General features: G+C 38.2%; 1 protein-coding gene across 1 annotated transcript; it reads right to left on the reverse strand.

Annotated features, from left to right (window-relative positions):
* Positions 1-513: 513 nt before the first annotated feature.
* On the reverse strand, positions 514-2,730 carry DEFB127 (defensin beta 127). The gene is made up of 2 exons (XM_061125900.1): positions 2,682-2,730; positions 514-764 (listed from the first exon to the last, which is right to left on the reverse strand). The coding sequence occupies exons 1-2, from the start codon at positions 2,728-2,730 to the stop codon at positions 514-516; spliced, it is 300 nt and encodes a 99-aa protein (XP_060981883.1).
* Positions 2,731-16,777: the final 14,047 nt, after the last annotated feature.

Consider the following 16,777-nt stretch of genomic DNA (forward strand, 5'->3'; position numbering starts at 1 on the left):
TCTATTCTTAAACCAAACAACGTGCACGTATATTCTCCTAAAATGTCCTGTCCTTTCTAATTTCCTTCTATTTGTTGATTTCATTTTCTTCACTCAAATTATCTTCTTCACCAACACTCAGATGTTGAAATCCTACATATTTCACAAGGCACCACTTTAATCCTAAATTCACTCACAAATTCTCTTGAATCCTCAGCTTCATATTTCTTCTCCTGAATTACATGTCCACTTGTCTCCTTCCAGTCTTCCATGTTGTAGACTTTTTAGTGTATTGATTATATCCCCCTTTCAAGGATAAGTTCTCTGTTGTCCTTATCAATTCATAATTTGATGTATTATTGAGTTTTTAATCCCTGGTTAAAGAACAATGAGTCAGAAAACTGGCAATGAGCTTTATTAGACTATTCTTTAAGGTCATTATGGGGATCTAGGAACAAGAAAGGAGAGGATGTGGACTACTTCATCTTAGATCAATGAAATAGGTTGAGAAACGAACAGAAAATTGTGTTTGATTTATGTAGGCTTTCTGTGGACGTGTGTAGAATTCTGTTCAACGAAATAATCTTGAGGCAAAGTAACTGCCATTGTCACTGGCTTTGGATGAGGTGGTTTGGTAATTTTTTTACGTTCTTCCAGTTCCACAATACTGAGGCAACAATATCTTCCATTTTCACATAGTACTTCACGTACTTCTGTTTTTCTGCATATTTTCCTGCAGTATCCATGTATATATTGATTCCAGCATCTCTTAAGTTGTTCGGTTACTGTGCACATAAAGAACAATAGGCCAAGGTCAGGGTTTGAGACAAAAGACAATTTTGGTTATGGGGAAGACAGGGGATGTTTGTAAGGATAAGGTATATGGGAGACTCACAGAGCATATATCAGTAACGTCCCACAGGTATTACCCTCCAAGAGGGTGAACCTCAATGTTTATGTCCAGCCGATCACTCATATTTTGTTCCTCTAGAGTGCTGGGCTTCCACCCAACATCTGATGGACTTCGCCAAGAGCAGTGGGTCTTATTTACGGAAATAAAGAAGTCGAATCCTTGAGTTCAGGCTATGGAACTATGCTATGCTCCATCTGAGAACCTCAGTAAACCTGCCTCTATTTGAATGCTTCTAAGGTACTACCTCCTGGAGGAGGAAATGGCAACCCACTCCCATATGCTTGCCTGGAGAATCCCATGGACAGAGGAACCTGGCAAGCTACAGTCCATAGAGTCGCAAAGAGTCTGACACTACTGAAGTGACTTAACATTAACATAACAGTGTACCACTTCTTTACCACTGCTCAGAATACAATAATTTGTTACTGTGTATTTATGTCTGACTTAGACTCTGCTCTTGGGTTCATACTTGCTACAATGATAAAGATGACTTTTTTTTTGTACAGTCAGATGTTTTCCCCCCTCAACATTCTTCCTCCCCTGTTGCTTCTTAGTATTGTACATTTTTATCAGTGCGTATCTTCCTTTGGCTTCTATATCATCATAATAATTTTAGATTTGTTTTATTCCTCCATGACTCCCCATTCTCTTTCTACTTCCAGAGGAAGGAATTCCTCTAGACCTTGCTCACCATGATATGTCTTCTATCCTTCAGTGATCCTAAATATTTTCAATAATCTAAGAGTTTAGGATGTTCATATTTTGGCTTTAAGGCTTGTACTATCCTCTGGGTACTAGCCCCAGAGGATGAAGGCTGAGAACAAAGATGCTGCCTCCAACACCAGGTTCCAGAGTTCCTTTGACTGTTAGAAGTTTAAGGGGCTAGAAGTAGGCTGTTCTTACTCTATAATAACAAGCAAATACAAGAGATCTGGTTGTGAAAGAGGAAAGGAAGCTAATTTTTAAATTCTTAGTATGTGCCAAGCCTTATGCTGGATGTTTTTATCACTTAATAAATTCCCCATGAATCAAAGGGCTTCCCTGGTAACTCAGTTGGTAAAGACCCTGCCTGCAATGCAGGAGACCTAAGTTTGATCCCTGGGTCAGGGAGATCTCCCAGAGGAGGAAATGGCAACCTACTCTAGTATTCTTGCCTGGAGAATCCCAAGGACAGAAGAACCTGGTGGGCTATAGTCCACGGTGGTCTGAGCGACCAAACCATGATCGAGGTGTCATTATCTCCACAAATGGGGAAACTAAGGTTCTGTGAGTCTTCACCTTTTATCCAAAGTTGATAAAGTAGTAGATGTTGTAGGCATGTTTCTTAAGACTGAATCCAAAGTTTCTTCTTCCACTATTCACACATGCTAGTATAATATTGATAGATTAAAATATATATATACAGTACCAGAGTGGAAGAAAATAAGGCTGGGTGCTAGAGTAAAAACTGTATCCAAAGAAATAAGGGTATTCCCAGTTATTGCTCTTATGTCTTTCTGTAGTGAGTCTTTCTCAGAGGAAATTATGACCTCTTTTTAGCTTTATGAATACTCCTTTTAAGAATAGTACCATAGTAGAAGCACTCAGGAAGAGGGAATTTTTGATGACATTTGATAGACTTCAGCCATTCCTAGGGCCTTATCTTTTCCTACTGTGAGTTATAAAATTCCCTTGAGTTCTTGAAAGTACTCTATCCATTATTGATTTGAGTGAGCCCCTGGAAAGCAGCTACACTCACCACTATACCATCAATGTGGTTTGAGTGAGCCCCTGAAAATCTCTGGATTACCTGTGAACTTCTGGAACAGCAGAATTGCAATGATCAGGAGGATCCTCATGGCCAACCTTCCCAGAAGAGGTGACAACCAGGTCTCTTGGTCCACTATGTCACCTTCCTCAGAGACTTAGATTCTTATGCAATGAACCAGAACAGATGGTATGATATGAAGTGTGCCCCCAAATTTCTGAATTGCGGATTTTGCAACATGTGGGCAGACACAGGAAATTTGGTTACTCACTTAACCCACACATGGGATTCAGAGACACAGTGTGTTCCATCTCATCACACCTGATACCATTCTGTAGGCTGTAGACTGCTGGTGAGAAAAGTCTGTGCTTTTTCTACTTTGGCTGTCTGCCTAGATAGACAGGTAGACCTATACTTATAAGAATGAATAAGGACCTAAAATAAATGAAGCCTATTCTGTTGACTGACTGCATTCATCTAAGTCTAAGTCTCTGACTCTTGTGTCTAACACTTTAGCCAGTCCAAATGGTAGCCAATTTTTATTCCTATATCCTAGCTAAATTTAGTTACTCACAGACAAGCAATATGGGCTTCCCAGGTGGTTCAATGATAAAGAATCCACCTGCCAACACCGTGCGGGAGATGCAGGTTTGATCCCTGGGTCAAGTAGATCCCCTGGAGCAGGAAATGGCAACCCATTGCAGTAATCTTGCCTGTTCTATCTTCTGGGAAGACTTCCCTGTCCATTGATCTCTGTGGAGGTATCTTGGAGGAGGTTGGGAGAGAATTCTTCTGGGGATTGTTCTACTTTAACAACACATTTCTTATTAATGCAGGTTTAGGAAACAATGTTAAAAAAGCAGAGACATTACTTTGCCAACAAAGGTCCATCTGGTCAAGGCTATGGTTTTTCCAGTGGTCATGTATGGATGTGAGAGTTGGACAGTGAAGAAAGCTGAGTGCCGAAAAATTGATGCTTTTGAACTGTGGTGTTAGAGAAGACTCTTGAGAGTCCCTTGGACTGCAAGGAGATCCAACCAGTCCATCCTGAAGGAGATCAGTCCTGGGTGTTCATTGGAAGGACTGATGCTGAAGCTGAAACTCCAATACTTTGGCCACCTCATGCGAAGAGTTGACTCATTGGAAAAGACCCTGATGCCGGGAGGGGTTGCAGGCAGGAGGAGAAGGGGATGACAGAGGATGAGATGGCTGGATGGCATCACCGACTCAATGGGCATGAGTTTGAGTAAACTCTGGAAGTTGGTGACGGACAGGGAGGCCTGGCGTGCTGCGATTCACGGGGTCACAGAGTCGGACAAGACTGAGTGACTGAACTGAACTGAGGAAACTATGTGAATGATTTTGTTATTCAGGCTTTGACTCCTATGACATTATAACTCTTTGGAAAAATTAGCACAAAGTTAACAGACTTTCCTTTCAATTGCTTTCAGTCATTTTCATGTCTAAGACCAACTCAGAAATCTTTTTGAATAACGGCAGCTCATTTTAGATCCCAACCAGGACACTAATATCATCTATGGAATAAGCTTTTTGAGATTATACTATCTCTACCACCCCTAACAATCTCTCATTCAGGCTCTGTCTGTGAGCAGATACAATATAATAGCTTCTGGACAGTGTAGATGAACTAGCTGAGATTGATTATCATTAATTTAAGTAGTATCAACACATTCTTCTGTGTAATACCCTCAGCAACACTTGTCTATCTAAACACAGAAATGTACACAACAGATAGTTAGGTCAATACAGGTTTGTAGTATGCCAAAGGACTCAAACGACTAAAAGAAGAGGAACAAAAGAGTTCTAGTTATTAGCTAAAGAGTTATTGAAGTAAATCATGGACTCTATTCTAGATAGGGAGAGAATATAAAGAGGGAGGGGCGGAAAAATGATCTTTGAGATTTGAAGGTGAAAGAGATTATTTATGTTAATAAAATATGTTGCCTCTACAATGGAGAGAACATTCTATATCTAACTTGCATTGTCTTCTTCACCAACTTTTTGATTAGAAAACTCATATCTCTTTGTCCCACAGGTAACATTATATGAGCATCTTAGAAAAAATGATGTCTCTTTACTCTCACTTCAATAATGTGTGTGTGTGCTTGCATGTGTACATGCACATATGTATGTGTATATATATTCTAGTCCCTGCTGCCAGACAGTCTATGCACCTGGAAAACCTCCTAGATCGATCCCATGAAGTAGGGAGTAGTTGATCCCATAAAGTAGGGAGTAGTTGTTCCCATGAGTGAGGTGGAGGAATGAAGAACATGACGTTTCTTAAAGAGGAAGACATCACTAATCAGTACTAAATCTAAAGACCTTAAAGTCCACTGGGGGTATTAAAAGTACAGATTGTTTCAATATACTGCTTTAAAAAAGACATGAGTGTAATAAATTTCTGGATAACTCATCCACCAAGCTCTACTGAGTTAGGAGTTAAGAGAGCACATTTGATTGTTTAAGTGGGTCAGCCAGGAGGCATCTTTGAAGGTTTTGTTTTATTTTTCTTCTTATGTCAATTAAAATAGTATTTAAAGATAGTTTTATTGTGTAACATACATCATTAACAAGAATCTGGAAATATAAAGACAAAACAGAAGAAAGAAAACAACTAGCACCATTACTACTATCTAAAGGAAACACCTGGGAATATACTGTATATCATTCTAAATTTTTCTTTAGTTGAACTAAAATTGCTTTATTGTTTAACCTAAATATATCAGTTTATGGGATTTTCCTGACTAATAGGAAAGATACAATAAAACTGTCTCAAACTTCCACCAATTGCCTGACTTTTGAAAGCCTCTGCTAGTTTCAGACCTCTGCTCGTTCCAGAGATGTTTACATTGTCAGGGATACACTGGCCTTCAGAATTCTCTGTCTTCTGATCTGCGCTATATCCACCCTCCTGATGTAAAGCTCTTTAACTTCTAGCAAAAATAAAAACACACATACTAAGCATTTTGGAATTTAGCAGAATTTATACAGGACTCTGAGAAGAAGAGCTACTGAGAAGGTGATTACTTGGCAGTAACATCAATAACTTTCTATAGGATGGAAGACATCATTGAACTTCTTGTTTTTTTAACCTGACAACTTTATTGTTATTTTTTAATTAAAAAATTTTATGAAGCTCGCTCTTTCTTTCCTTTCTTCCTTCTCTCTCTCTTCCTCCCTCCCTCCCTCTTTTTTTGCTTCCTTCCTTCTTACTGAAGTATAGTTGATTACAGGATTATATTAGTTTCAGGTGTTCAACAGTTCAAAAAAATTTTGAGATTTTTTTTTTAATTTTGAGATTTTTATACAATAAAAAATGATCACTGTGATAATTTTCCTTACCATTTGTCACCAAAGTTGTCACCATACTATTCCCTAGAATGTACATTACATCACTTATTTATTTTATAACAGAAAGTTTGTACCTCTTACTCTCCCTCATCAATTTCTCTAGTCACCCCAACCCTCTCCCCTTTGGGAATTCATTTTCTGTATCTGAGTCTGTTTCTGTTCCGATTGTTCATTTGTTTTGCTTTTTAGATTCCACATATGAGTGAAATAATATGTCTTTCTCTGATCCTTTATTATGACTGAGCAATATTCCTTTGCCTAGATATGCCACATCTTCTTTATCCATCCATTTATTGATGAATACTTATGTTGCTTCTGTATCTTGGCTATTGTAAGTAATATTGCAAATAATGCTATAAGTAACAAACTTGGGGTGCATATATGTTTTCAAACTAGTGGGTGTTTTTCCTTTTAAAAATGCCCAGAAGTGGAATTTCTGGATTGTACGGTAGTTCTGTTTTTAAGTTTTTGAGAAATCTCCACACTGTTTTTCGTAGTGGTTACACCAGTTTACATTCCCACCAACAGTGTACAAGGGTTCCCTTTTCTCCATATCTTCACCAATTCTTGTTATTTTTTGTCTGTTTGGTAATCTTTCTGACATCTGGTATCTCATTGTGGGTTTTTTTTTTTTATTAAAAAATTAATTAATTTATTTTAATTGGAGGCTAATTACTTTACAATATTGTGGTGGTTTTTGCCATATGTTGACATGAATCAGCCATGGGTGTACATGTGTCTCCCTGTCCCGAATCCCACTCCCACCTCCCTCCCCATCCCTTCCCTCTGGGTTGCTCATTGTGGTTCTGATCTGCAATTCCCTGATGTTCTGAAGTTAAATATCTTTTCTTGTGTCTATTTGTCATCTGTACATTTTCTTCAGAAAAATGTCTATTTAGGTCCTCTGCCCCCTTTTTAAATCAGGTTATTAGATTTTTTTGTTGTTGAGTTGTATGACTTCTTTATATATTTTGAATATTAATCATATTAGATACATGAATTGCAAATATCTTCTCCCATTGGGTAGATTGTCTTTTCATTTTGTTACAGTTTGCTGTGTAGGAGTTTTTCAGTTTGATGTAATCTCATCTGTTTATTTTTGCTTTTGTTTCTCTTGCCTGATGAGACATATGCAGAAAGTACTGCCAAGACCAACATCAAAGAAAGTACTGCCTATATTTTCCTACAGTCCAGGCTTTTCCCTGGACACCCTCAGCTGTGTCATAGTAGCCCCCTCAGAGTATCTTCATAGCAGTCAATCTTGGTCTTCTCCCTGGGGTCCAGCCTCCAAGGCCTGAGTTTTATAGTTTTAGGTTTTACATTCAAGTCTTCAATCCATTTTGAGTACATCTTTAAAATATGGTGTGTGATAGTGTTTCTACAGTTTACAATTTTTCTCATATGACTGTCCAGTTTTCCCAATACCATTTGTTGAAGACACTATTCTTTCTCCATTGTATGTTCTATGCTCCTTTGTCATAAATTGTCCATATATTCATGTGTTTATTCCTGGGATATCAACTCTTCCATTGATTTATGTGTCTATTTTTTTTCTGCCAATACTGTGTTGTTTTGATTATTAGAACTTTGTAATATAGGAGTTTTAAAACAGGGAGTGGGATACCTTCAGCTTTGTTCTTTTTTTTCAAGATTGCTTTGGCTGGCATATACATTTTAGAATTTTTCATCTATTTTTGTGAAAAATGTCCTTGGGATTTTGTTAGCGATTGCACTGAATCTGTAGATTGCTTTAGTTACTGTGGACATTTTAATAAGGCTAACTCTTACAATCCATAAACATGGGATATATTGACTGTGTGGTTCTCACTCCTTTCAGACTGCGGGAATTCACTTAGGGTGCTTGTGAAGGCAGGGTCCTATGTTCTGCAAGCACTCAGATTTACAGTGTTCCTGGCACAATGATCTCTTGCCTTTCTGGCGGACCCAGACTTTTCCCTGGACTCTCTCAGCTGTGTCATACTAGCTCCCTCAGGGTATCTTCATAGCAGTCAATTTCGGTCTTCTCCCTGGGGTCCAACCCTGGAAGCCTGAGCCTCAGCAGCCAGCCTCTACTTGCTGCGAAGAGCTTGCAAGCCACTTTTGGCTGGGAAGTGCTGTTGGGCATTGATCCCTGCGGTGAATTCTGTCCACTTTACCATCTGATCACCTGTTGCTGCCTTCCCCTCTGAAGCTCCACTCTGAGGCTCTGAAGCTCCCCCCTGACCCCGCCCATGATCCGCGTGTGCTCCCTCCTTGGGGCACAGGTCCTTGTCTTGAAATGCTTTGTCTCTTTTTAAGATCTTTCTCTTCTGCCCTACCTCATTCTGAGGAGACTGGCTTGCCTTTTTGGAAATCTGGGGTCTTCTGGCAGTGTTCTGAAGATGTTCTAAAGGAGCTGTTCCACAGTGTGGATGGGTTTTTGATGTATTTGTTGTCGGGGTGGGGGAGGTGATCTCCCTGTCTTATTCCTCTGCCATCTTGAAGGTCTTTCCCATTGTATAACTTTCTATAATATATTTCACAAATACAGATAACCTATAAGGGTTTTTTTTTCTGCATTAAGTCTTTGTTGCCACATGTATGCTTCTCTAGTTAAGGCACATGGGCTTAGTAGTTGGGGTGTGTGGGCTTAGTTGCCCCCAGGCATGTGGGATCTTAGTTCTCCAAGGGGGATCAAACCCACTTCCCCTGCCTTCTGCAGAGATCACACTTGAGAACTATGTGGCTATGCAGAATTTCAAGGTAAACCTTTGAGGGTATCTTCAGAATTGGCATGAAATGGCTTAGAGATGCTGTAGTCTTGAAAGCAGGCAGAGATGCCTTCAATATGTGATTGTGTTTGTGAAAGATTTTCTTCCTCCATGAATCTCAGACTTTTCATATTTTAAATGGGAATAATATATCTTACTAGTATAAGTCTTACAATTCCACAGGTGCAAGAGACCGTGGTGTTCTATATGTCTTAACTATTTTAGTTTTTAGAGTGATTTTAGGATAGGTGTAGGATTATACCTGTATTACCAGTCAAAAAATTGAGGCAGGTGTCACATGATGAGTAAAAGCAATGTGAGCAAACCTAGATATAATCCTAGATATATTTTATTCCAGTTTATTCAGCTTTAATCATGTTATCATAATTATTATAAAATGCTTTTGTTTAATGAGACTGTATATCAACATGCTTGGCATGTTTTGAGTTCTCATACCATGAAGATGCCTTTTCTCCCTCAAACCCTAAAGCAGTTAAAGATTATTTACCACTTTATTTCAAGCATGAGATGAAGAAGTAATGGACCGGAGGCATGAGACAGGAGTTTCATGTTGCAGCTCTAAGATTATACTCCTCATCTGTAATCTCAGTGATCACAGCTCTATGAGGTTGTCAAGGTAGCGATCAAGGTGATTATTGAGGAGAAAGCACAGTGAGTTCTACCACAAGCCTTTAACCCCCATCTGGCTGTTCAAAGAGACTCTGTGAGCCTAAATTCTGTCACACTTTTCTCTGCATAGTAATGAACTTTCCCCCCAGGTGAAACATGGCTTATAACCCATAACCACACAGAGCAGCCAAGGTCCAGTGGGCAGGGCCCTCGGGCAACGTGCCTTGCTGTTCAATCAGGAATCAGCAACCTGCTACAGCTATGTCCCTATAATGTGAGTAAATTTGAAGATACTATTCTAGTCACCTTCAAAGTACTCTGAGGAGGAGTAAATGTTTCTCTGTTCTTCAAGTTTGTAAACTGAGGCTCAAAGATGGAAAATCATTTGTCCATAGTCCAAGACTGAATACACTCATGGTGGGAACATGAAAGACCTCAATATATGTCTGACCATAAAATTCATTATTTTTTCTACTATCCTTCTCTGCTACAATGATCTGCCTCTGTCCTCCTACTTTCCAGAGTGAGTTTAAGACTTCTAGCTACAGTGATAGCTATGAGTATATAAGACCATGATGTTCTACTAGTTGGGACAATTCATCTCTCAAATATCTTTTACTAGATAATGACATATCATAGATTTATCTCTTGAAGGAGGCAGAGGCCTGTTTCCTGGTGATGAGAATAAATGAAGGTGGTGTTTCATTCTGATTACCTTCTCTGACTTGTCTGTGCAGAACTCTTATGGGAAAAGTCCTATGGCTAAATACAAGTGCCAATCCCAGTATTTAAGTTACAGTACAGAGCTCTTGATCTCCCTTCTATCCTAAGTTGGCAATTTATGTGAATGTAGATTTTCAGGGAGAGAAGAGAATTGCATAATATCAAAGTTCTCTTAGTAGACAATTGAGTCTGTCTCAGTTGTAATAGCTACAAATCAGTATTTTTTTTTTTTTCCTCTAAAGTGAGGTCACAATACCTACATCCCAAAAATGTTGTGGGAAATCCAATTAGAAAATAAATAGGAAAGCACTCTATAGAAATGATTTTGTATGATTAACCACTTCAAAAGTATGTAGCAAATGCCTTCAATCTGTAGGAGAAGGCCTTCAGTTGTTGCATATTACAGAACAGTGGTTCTCAAAGTGTGGTCCTTTGGTCACCAACATCAGCATCACCTGGGAACTTGTCAGTAGTGCTAAGCCTCAGGCTCCATCACAGAATTAGAAACTGGAAGTGAGGATCATAAATTTGTGTTTCAGCATGCCCTTTAGATATTTCTGATGCCTTTTAAAGTTTGATAATTACTGGTAAGGCAGCTTGTGGGCCTATGGACTGGGAACTGTTTTCAAGGATGACACCATTTCTGTCCATCAGTCAGACAGAATGAGGGTTTTATACTAATTTGTGCCTGGCTTCTATCTTATTTTCATCCCTACCATGGAATTGTTGGCACTACAGAGATGTGACGCCCTTCCAAACAGGGCTGAGCTCAGGGATAGTGGAAGGCAGGTATAGTGAAAAGACTGACACCAAAATAAGGCCCTTTGCTTTAATAAATCAAGGATCCTAGGTCAGGAGACAGAGGCTGAAATGTTCAAAGACTGCCTGTTGTAGATCCTCCTGTAGCTGCAGATGTCATACTACTACCACCACTGGGAGTGGGTTTCATCAAATGCTCAGAACAGCCATCATCCAGAACACAGCATGATTTTTCTTTGCTGCACTTCCCGGTAGGAGGATTTATCACTTTCTCTCCATTTCTGCATGTGCTCCTGCAATTTCCAGTTTTGTTTGCACACTTTCTCACATACCAACTACCTGCATAAAGGAATTATATAGATTGTTTAAGCCAGAGATCTATCACAAAAAGATTAAAATAACAATCAATTCAGTTCAGTTCACTCGCTCAGTCGTGTCTGACTTTTCGTGACCCTATGGACTGCAGCTCGTTAGGCTTCCCTGTCCTTCATTATCTCCCGGAGCTTGCTCAAACTCATGTCCATCGAGTTGGTGATGCTATCCAACCAACTCATCCTCTCTTGCCCCCTTCTCTTCCTGTCTTCAGTCTTTCCCATCATCAGGGTCTTTTCCAATGAGTCAGTTCTTTGCATCAGGTGGACAAAGTATTGGAGCTTCAGCTTCAGCATAAGTCCTTCCAATGAATATTCAGGACTGATTTCCTTTAGGATTGACTGGTTTGATCTCCTTGCAGTCCAAGAGACTCTCAAGAGTCTTCTCCAACACCACAGTTTGAAAGCATAGTTCTTTGAACTTTGATTATTCAAGTCCCTTAAGTTGTTTTGTTATATTTTTCCAAATCATAAAGTCCTGCTCTGAGAGTTACATGGGATTTTATAAATATGTATATGTAGAGTTTTAAATATGTAAATTATGAGTGTTTAAGAGATAAAATTCTGCTTATAAACACTCACCAGGTGTCTATTTCCCATTATTTTAAATGGAAAATATATAACACATGATTACTCATGAATACAAAACCTCTAACCAGTTTCATAAGATGTACCTAACCACACATAAACACCTAAATAGAAGTAAAAAAACTACAATTTTAAAATAAGAAATGCTCAAATTATTGCTGTAATGTTTCTATTTACTACCCTAATGTACCTGGATTTTATTGATGTTCGGTGAGATTTTAAAAATATCTTTACATGTTTCTGAGGTCCTACAAACTGTATATGAAATATAACTCTAGATTTGCCTTATATATTGTCTTCTTAAATATAAATATAAAAATTTTGCATATATCTATGTATATAGACACTTATATATCTATATAATATTAAGATGTAAATATACTCTGTAAATTTTTGGGAATAAAAAACCAAATATATTCATTAGGAAGGCATTCTGTAGGATGTTCCTGTATATTTGTACACATTATATACATATATAAAAGTTATCTCATCACAAGGTATAACACAGAGAAAGCCCTGAAGAGATAGGTGAATCATTTCTTTCCTTACTTTATAAATTGGTTGTCATTCCTATACTCAACCAACAAATATATAATGCCTGCCTAAGTCTTCCCTGGTGGCTCAGCTGGTAAAGAATTCACTTGCAATGCAGAAGACCTGGGTTTGATGCCTGGGCTGGGAAGATTCCCCTGGAGAAGGAAAAGGCTACCCACTCCAGTATTCTGCCCTGGATAATTCCATGGACTGTATAGTCCATGGGGTCACAAAAAGTCGGACACAACTGAGTGACTTTCCTTTTCACCTTCACCATGTCAAGAACTTGGCAAGGTGATGAGAATAAAATAATGAACAGGGAGACAAGGTCAAGAAGATTATATTAGAGAGGGCGAGAAAGAAAATAAATAAGCACATTAATAAACAAAATAACTACAGATTGTGACAAGTGCAGCAAATGAAAACAATAATGCTGTGTAATAGAGGGTAAATGAATAGAGTAATCATTTTTGAGTGCTACTGCTGATACCATTATCTCTTAACTGCTGCTTCATCTTCCTCTGAGAATTAAATGAGATTCCCATGCATGATATTTACATACATACATTTATATCCATAGACATACAGATGCATGCATGGGCCTCTGACGCCTAAAATCAGAATTCTATGTACAGTCACTAAGGAAACTATACCTCAAGAAATGACATTTCAAACCCAGATGTAAAGGATCAAAAGTTTCCAGCTATATGAAGAGCTAGAGGAAGAGTATTTAAAGAAGAAGAAATAACAAATGTGAAAGCCATGAGCCAGGTAAGAACTTGATATTTCTGAGAAACAGAGAGATTGCTTGATTTCTTTTGTTTTCATGGTTTTTCTTACTGTCTCCTCTTTTTATCTTTTGTCTTCTGCATTGTCTCTCCATAATAGTCCTTGGCCTTGAGCTTCCTCTCTAGTCATTCCCTCTGTGATCCCCTTCTGTCTCACTCTCCCAAACATCTCCATGCAAATGTTTTTCTTTAGCTTTCTTCAGCTAGAACTTGAGGATGGAGACCTCTGAACAAGTCTCCTTCCTTCCCATCCTGATTTTCTTTGGGCCCTGATGTTTGTTGATTTTTCTTCCAAACGTCCTAACAGTTGCCTTTCTAATGCCTTCAGATTTTGGATTAGATTTGCATACTTTTACAGAATAATCCTGAATTGTTGTGTTTGTCTGTTAACAGAAAGGGGACTGAGGAATTTTCTTAGGGCTGTTTGTTTAGAAAGAGGACACCGTGCGACCATGTATTGTACATAAACAAAATCTCAGAGACAGAGGGAGAAAACATGCAATCTAAACCCAGAATTTCACGGATTCCATAAATCTGAACCATCTTCTGAGAAACCCTCATACTGTTATTAATTTTCTCTTATCTGTCATCAATTTGAATAGTTCGGCAAAAATCTAGAGAACATAAAGCACTATCTCTAGAGGCAGGCTGTAGTTATACAACTTTCTACCTTCTAGTAAATTCTACCTCAAAAAAGTTAGTTTCTCACTTTATGTCATAATTAAAATGTGGGGTTGAGTCCAGTGTAAAACACAGAATAAAAAACCAATGGTGGAGCTTCCTTGGTGGTCCAGCGGTTAAGAATCCGCTGGTTCCATCCCTGGTTCAGGAAGATCCCACATGTCATGGAGCAAGGAAGCCTGTGCACCACAACTGCTGAGCCAGTGCTCTAGAGCCTGTGAGCCGCAACCAGTGAGCCCACGCGCTACAACTCCTGAAACATGAGCGCCTAGAGCCTGTGCTCGGCAACAAGAGAAGCCACTGCAATGAGAAGCCCACACAGAGCAGGAAAGAGTAGCCCCCGCTTGACACAACAAGAGCAAGCCCACAGGCAGCAACAATAGACCCACCACAGTCAAAATAATAACAATAACTAAATAAATAAATCTTAAAAAAACAGCAGTAAACATGAGTGAATAAACTCTTCTCAACATGAAGGAGAGGAGAATTCTCCTAAGCTAATAGGAGAATGCAAAAAAGTACCAATAGATTCAACAACATGAAAATAAAAAACTTGTTCCTTAAATCAATAAAAATTTTTTTAGAAATAATCAGTATATTGCTAAATATTTGGAAGAAATATGAAATAGAAATACTAAAAATACTCATACACTAGTAAGACTTGGAAAAACATGCTAGTTTCCTAGGATTCATTTAGATACCTTTTGATCAAGCAATGGAACTTCTAAAATTGACCCATATAACCAGAGAATCTCACAATGATATATTAACAACATCACCTATAATAGTGACACATTGGAAAAAAATAATCCAAATGACAAACAATAATGGATTCTCCAAGTTAATATTGGTACAGAAAAATGACAAAATAATAGGCTTCTACTACCAGTTGTACTTTGAAGAAATATTTAAAGATCTGTGAAAATTTCCCTGATAAAACATTAAGTTAAAAAAGGGCAGGTTCTAAACTTACACATCAGTTGGTCCCAATTTTTAAAATATAAACAATGAAGAAATGGTGGAATTTATTTCTAAAATGCCTTCAGTGTTCTTAATTTTGTAAATATAAACTCTAGAACTTAACAAGAAGAAATGTTTACACAAATAGAACTAAAATCAGACATACAATTTCCAACAGTCTTGAATTCTTTCCCCATGTTCACTCAGAATATTTTTCTTCCCCCTTCCACATTATATTCCTATAGATATTTAGGAGTAAACTTCCCTGTTCTAATCAAATCCAAGAACAAAAGAAAAAAAGAGAGAGAGAGAGAGAGAGAGAGAGAAATCTTCTTTATAAGACCAAGAAAATTGAGAGAAGTAATATTATAGAATTTTAACTTTGGGAGGTTGTCATACAAAATGAAGTGAGACAGGGCTGGACCGAGCTGGCCTTAAGTGATAGAATAAAGGGAAGTTTGGAATGTTAGTCTTTGGAGGCAACTTTACAGGTTTCATTCTTCCCTCCTTCAGCTTCCATTACAGACACTGTTCTATCATGAGAATCTTGAGGTCTCTTATAATAGAGGTGTTCCGAAGAAGTAAGGCAAATCTCAGCCCACCTCCCCCTTTCAGTGGAAGCCCTGCCTCACTCCCATGCATGTTTGGTAATAGGGACTCCACATGCAGGACCCTAGTTCAGACTAACATTTCTACTTCCCCAAGATTCAAACAGAATCTGTTTTACCTGAGACCAACTGGACCAGAAGGATAAAGAGTGTAAGAGTGAACAATAGAGACTTCATTGCTTCTGAAAGACAGTAGGCAGCGGGTGCTACGGAATCCAGAACACTCTATATAGTGTGACTCTGAACACAGGTCTTAATTGTCCTCCCAAGGTGGAGCTGGGCTCAACCAGTGTACCAGAAGGATATAGGATATTGTGCCAAACATAACCTCAGTCCATTGGCCAGCAGCTCTAATTGAGGCATCACTATTCAAGAGTCCTGTTCCAGGCATGCCTTGGGGGAAAGAGAAAGACTTAGAAGAGAAGGCGCACTCCCTGCTGAAGTGTGTGACAGGAGAGAAGGATACTTAGAGGAAGAATTTATGTGGATACCCTAAGGCTGGGTACCCCTATCTGCTTTTTTTTTTTTTTTTCTTACAGTCTCCTGTGTTGTTTCTGCCAGAGTATTTACCTTAGCACACTGTGACAATCTCATCATCTGTCTGTCTCTCTCCCCAAAATGCAATGTATTTTTGAACACTGACTATATATTATTATTTCCTGTATATTAGTTCTGGGCAATAGAGAAGTATCTAAGTCATTCTCTGAGGAATGAAAAAGTTGATGTTTTGTTGATAATCTGGAAATTTATAAAGTGTTTTATTTATTTTATAGTGTTTTATTCTTTAAAGAAATAAACAATACTCAAAGATTATATGCTAAGATTTCTTTAGATCCCCACTTGGGTCCAGTGACAGAGCATCATAAATTGAAGTGCATCCATATGATATAATGCTGTGTATGTCTTAACACGAGTGCAGCAGGTTTTATCTCTATATATTTCTGGATGAAAAAGCAATATTGTAGAACATGCATAGTCATGATTCAATTTATGTGAAAAAGTTATGTGAAAAAATTTATGTGAGAAAGTATCCGTTGTGTTAGTAAATGCTTTAACTAGAGTGCAAAGCAGATATTCTAATAATAGTTGCTTTCTGACTGAGTTTAAGGCAGGCATTCAAAGAGGATTTTATTTGTGTTAGAATTTTTTTAGGAGCAGGGGTTGCCCAGTGGATTGTGACTGAAAGACATAAAGTCCTAGAGATTTTATTCTTCTTGTGGTTTTTCTTTTTCCTTTTAAAAATTACTGAGATATAATTGGTGTACATTGAACTGAATTATTTAAGGTGTACAGTTTGATGAGTTTAACAAATTATGCACTCTTAAATCAACACCAGAATCAACATAATACGTACACTCATCCTAAAAATTT

The sequence above is a fragment of the Dama dama genome, chromosome 23 (genome assembly GCF_033118175.1).
Source record: "Dama dama isolate Ldn47 chromosome 23, ASM3311817v1, whole genome shotgun sequence".
Lineage (NCBI taxonomy): Eukaryota > Metazoa > Chordata > Mammalia > Artiodactyla > Cervidae > Dama > Dama dama.